Genomic DNA, 2,646 nt, shown 5'->3' on the forward strand with positions numbered 1-2,646 from the left:
ATCCCACGAGGCTGGATATGCAATTCTAGACTTCTTAGAGAGCACCAGGTCCAAACCCCAGCCTTACAGCAAAAAAAGAGGGCCCAGGGGGCTGACATGGCCAAGGTCATTGGGGGAAGGTGTCCTTGCAGCACGACTGGCCCAGTGTTGAGCAGGCTGAGGCTCATGCCCTTGCTTGCAGGAAGCCTGCAAAGATTCTCGGCCCTCAACAGCCTCACCCTCAACAGCCTCACCCGTTTCCTTTGCTTTCCTCCCAGCCCCCAGGCTGGTCTGTAAACCCAACCCTCATGATCTAGGAAATCCATCCCTACTTTGCAAGTCGGCCTCTGCCTTTACCTCTAGCCTCATACACCTCCGGCCCTGGCTCCTCCTCCAACCCCATGACCTTATCCAACCTAGAGGCCCAAATTTCAGCACACAGGTAGCTAAGACGAAGGTTAGAAAAAGCCCAGAAGACACTTTATTGGAGGTCTTCACCTCCATTCACAGGAAAAAGGAGCCAGGAGCCCCATCCTGAGGGTCCCGGCATCTCCCTGCCCCTCTCTGGCCTGGCCAAGGGCCTAGAACAGTCAAGTCTGGCCACTAGCTCATGGTGGAAGAGGAGCGGGGAGGGGAATGTCTTAGAAAAAATAGATCTCTATGTACATCTGACGTATTTATAAATTAGGGAGTGCTCTGACCCCTGCCTGCGGAGTCCAAGCACGGAGGTGGAAGGCAGTCCAGAAACCAGGTTCAGGAGGACCCCATCCCGTCCCCTCTCTCACAGCACCCCTGGTGCTTCCCTTGACCTCCTCGGCTCAGTCCAGGCATCTGGAGGAGGAAGGTGCTGTCCATGGCTGGTGTCTGGGTTGGATCTGAGGACGCACCAGGTAGAAGAAGCTACGCTTGCAGACAAGTCAGCAAGAGCGGTCACCTCAAGCCCCAGGGCTTGTAATTCCACGAAGAGGGCAGAGAGGAGAGGCCGTGAGCCCCAGATCCAGGACGATGGCTGACAGGACACCAGAGCCTCAGCTTGTCCACCACAGCACAGCCGGAGCCGGAGCATGCCCATCCCCAGAGGGGCCGCAGGCCTCAAGTCCGTGCGTTTGGTCCTGGGTCTAGTTCGGACCCTCAGTTCCGACTCCCAGCAACCTCTTCCTCCTTCCAGCCGCTAGAGTTTTTGCCGAACTTGTAGACCAGCCGCCGGCCGTCCACCCGCTCCAGGATTTCCCGTTTGTAGTAGTACCTGGGTGGGACGAAGGGTGGTCAGAGGTACCCGGCTAGGGAGCAGCCTCGGACCACGGATGCCCTCCACCTAGCCCAGCTATCGTTAGGTGACCTGTAGCCCTGGGTCCCAGCCTGAGCAACAGGATCCTGATCCACTTCCTACTAGCTTTTCTTTTCTTCCCTCCTGCAATGACGAAGTGGCACTCTGGCCTAGAGTTGTGTCCAGAGCACCTGGTTTTTACCCTTGCTCCTTTAGATCTTATGGCTTTGTCCTGGGGCTGATCATGAAGCCACAAGATTTTAGGGCTGGAAGGAACCTTAGCGATAATTCAGGGGTAAACTGAGGTCTAGACAAGCAACCTCATCGACTCAAAAGTGGGGAGCCACGTCTCGCGGTGGGCCTCGGCTCATGCCCTTTTCACCACGGAGAGCTTTCCTCAGGACACCCTTGCAGAAAGCGCAATGAAACGTTGCCCCAGAAAGTTTGTGGTGTTTGCTGCACCAGCCTACTCTCTCCACGCCGTCCTTTAGGCCGTGAAGCAGCAGACACTGCTATTATCCTCACTCTGAGGGACACAAACCTGCCAGAGTGTGGCGGTGGTCAGGGCGAGGGCTGTGGGAGCACGGACTAGCTGTCCCGGGCAGCCTCAGCGGGCTCCCCCCGCCACGGTCTGGCCAGGTCACGAGGACCCCAGCCATCTGCTCACCTCATAGCTCTGCTCAGCTTCTCGTAAGTCATGCTGTTGTTCTTTTTCTTCTGGCCCCAAAGCTGGGCCACGGCCTCTGATCGCAGGAACTTGAAGACACCCTCTTGCCGGTTCTCCCATTTCATGAGGCCTTCATTGAGCTCCGGGTGGATGAGGATGTCCCGGATAAACTCCCACAGGTGGGTGCCTCTGGGGGCTACAAGGCCAGATGCATCAGTCAGCAGTCCAGGGTGACCCCTCTCCTCCAAGGCCAGTGGGCCCTGCGTGTCCCGGCACACGGCCTATGGATGCCCGCGTGATGTAAGGGCTGGTCCCCTCCCCGCACTAGACGGGGACCACATCTCTCACAGCACAGATGTTTTACTCGCTCAAATATTGATCCTATATCTGGCTGGGGTAGGAGAGTGGCTGAGACACACCACTGCCCTTGAGGAGCCCACAGTTCAGTGGGGAGGGGCGGGGGAAGGGAGGCTGCCGTTAAAAAGCAAACACACCAACAGGTGGTGAGAACTAGGCGAGGACAGAACCGGGGAGCTGGGCCCAGCCTGGGGGACGAGGGGACAGCTTCCTGGGAAAAACAGCCCCTTGACAACAAGCAGCCAGCCAGGCCTAGTGTGTGGGGGGAGGGAGACTGCATGCACGAAAGCAGAGGCGAGAAAGAGCTCAGGGCCATCACCCAGTGGTTCCCAGTGGTTCCCAGTGGCTGGCTGGTGCACAGTCCTCTCCTTCAGCC

At 57.9% G+C, this 2,646-nt stretch overlaps 1 protein-coding gene across 1 annotated transcript in view; it reads right to left on the reverse strand.

Moving 5' to 3' along the window:
* Positions 1 to 437: 437 nt before the first annotated feature.
* Positions 438 to 2,646, reverse strand: part of ELF3 (E74 like ETS transcription factor 3) — a 5,059-nt gene continuing 2,850 nt past the window's right edge. Inside the window, exons 8-9 of the mRNA XM_077772025.1 lie at positions 1,914 to 2,109; positions 438 to 1,225 (exon numbers count right to left, since the gene is read on the reverse strand). Coding sequence (XP_077628151.1) covers positions 1,111 to 1,225; positions 1,914 to 2,109 — 311 coding nt within the window. The 3' untranslated portion in view covers positions 438 to 1,110. The remainder of the gene's footprint in view (positions 1,226 to 1,913; positions 2,110 to 2,646) is intronic.

This window comes from Crocuta crocuta, unplaced genomic scaffold (assembly GCF_008692635.1).
Source record: "Crocuta crocuta isolate KB4526 unplaced genomic scaffold, BGI_CrCroc_1.0 scaffold318, whole genome shotgun sequence".
In the NCBI taxonomy this organism is placed as follows: Eukaryota; Metazoa; Chordata; class Mammalia; order Carnivora; family Hyaenidae; genus Crocuta; species Crocuta crocuta.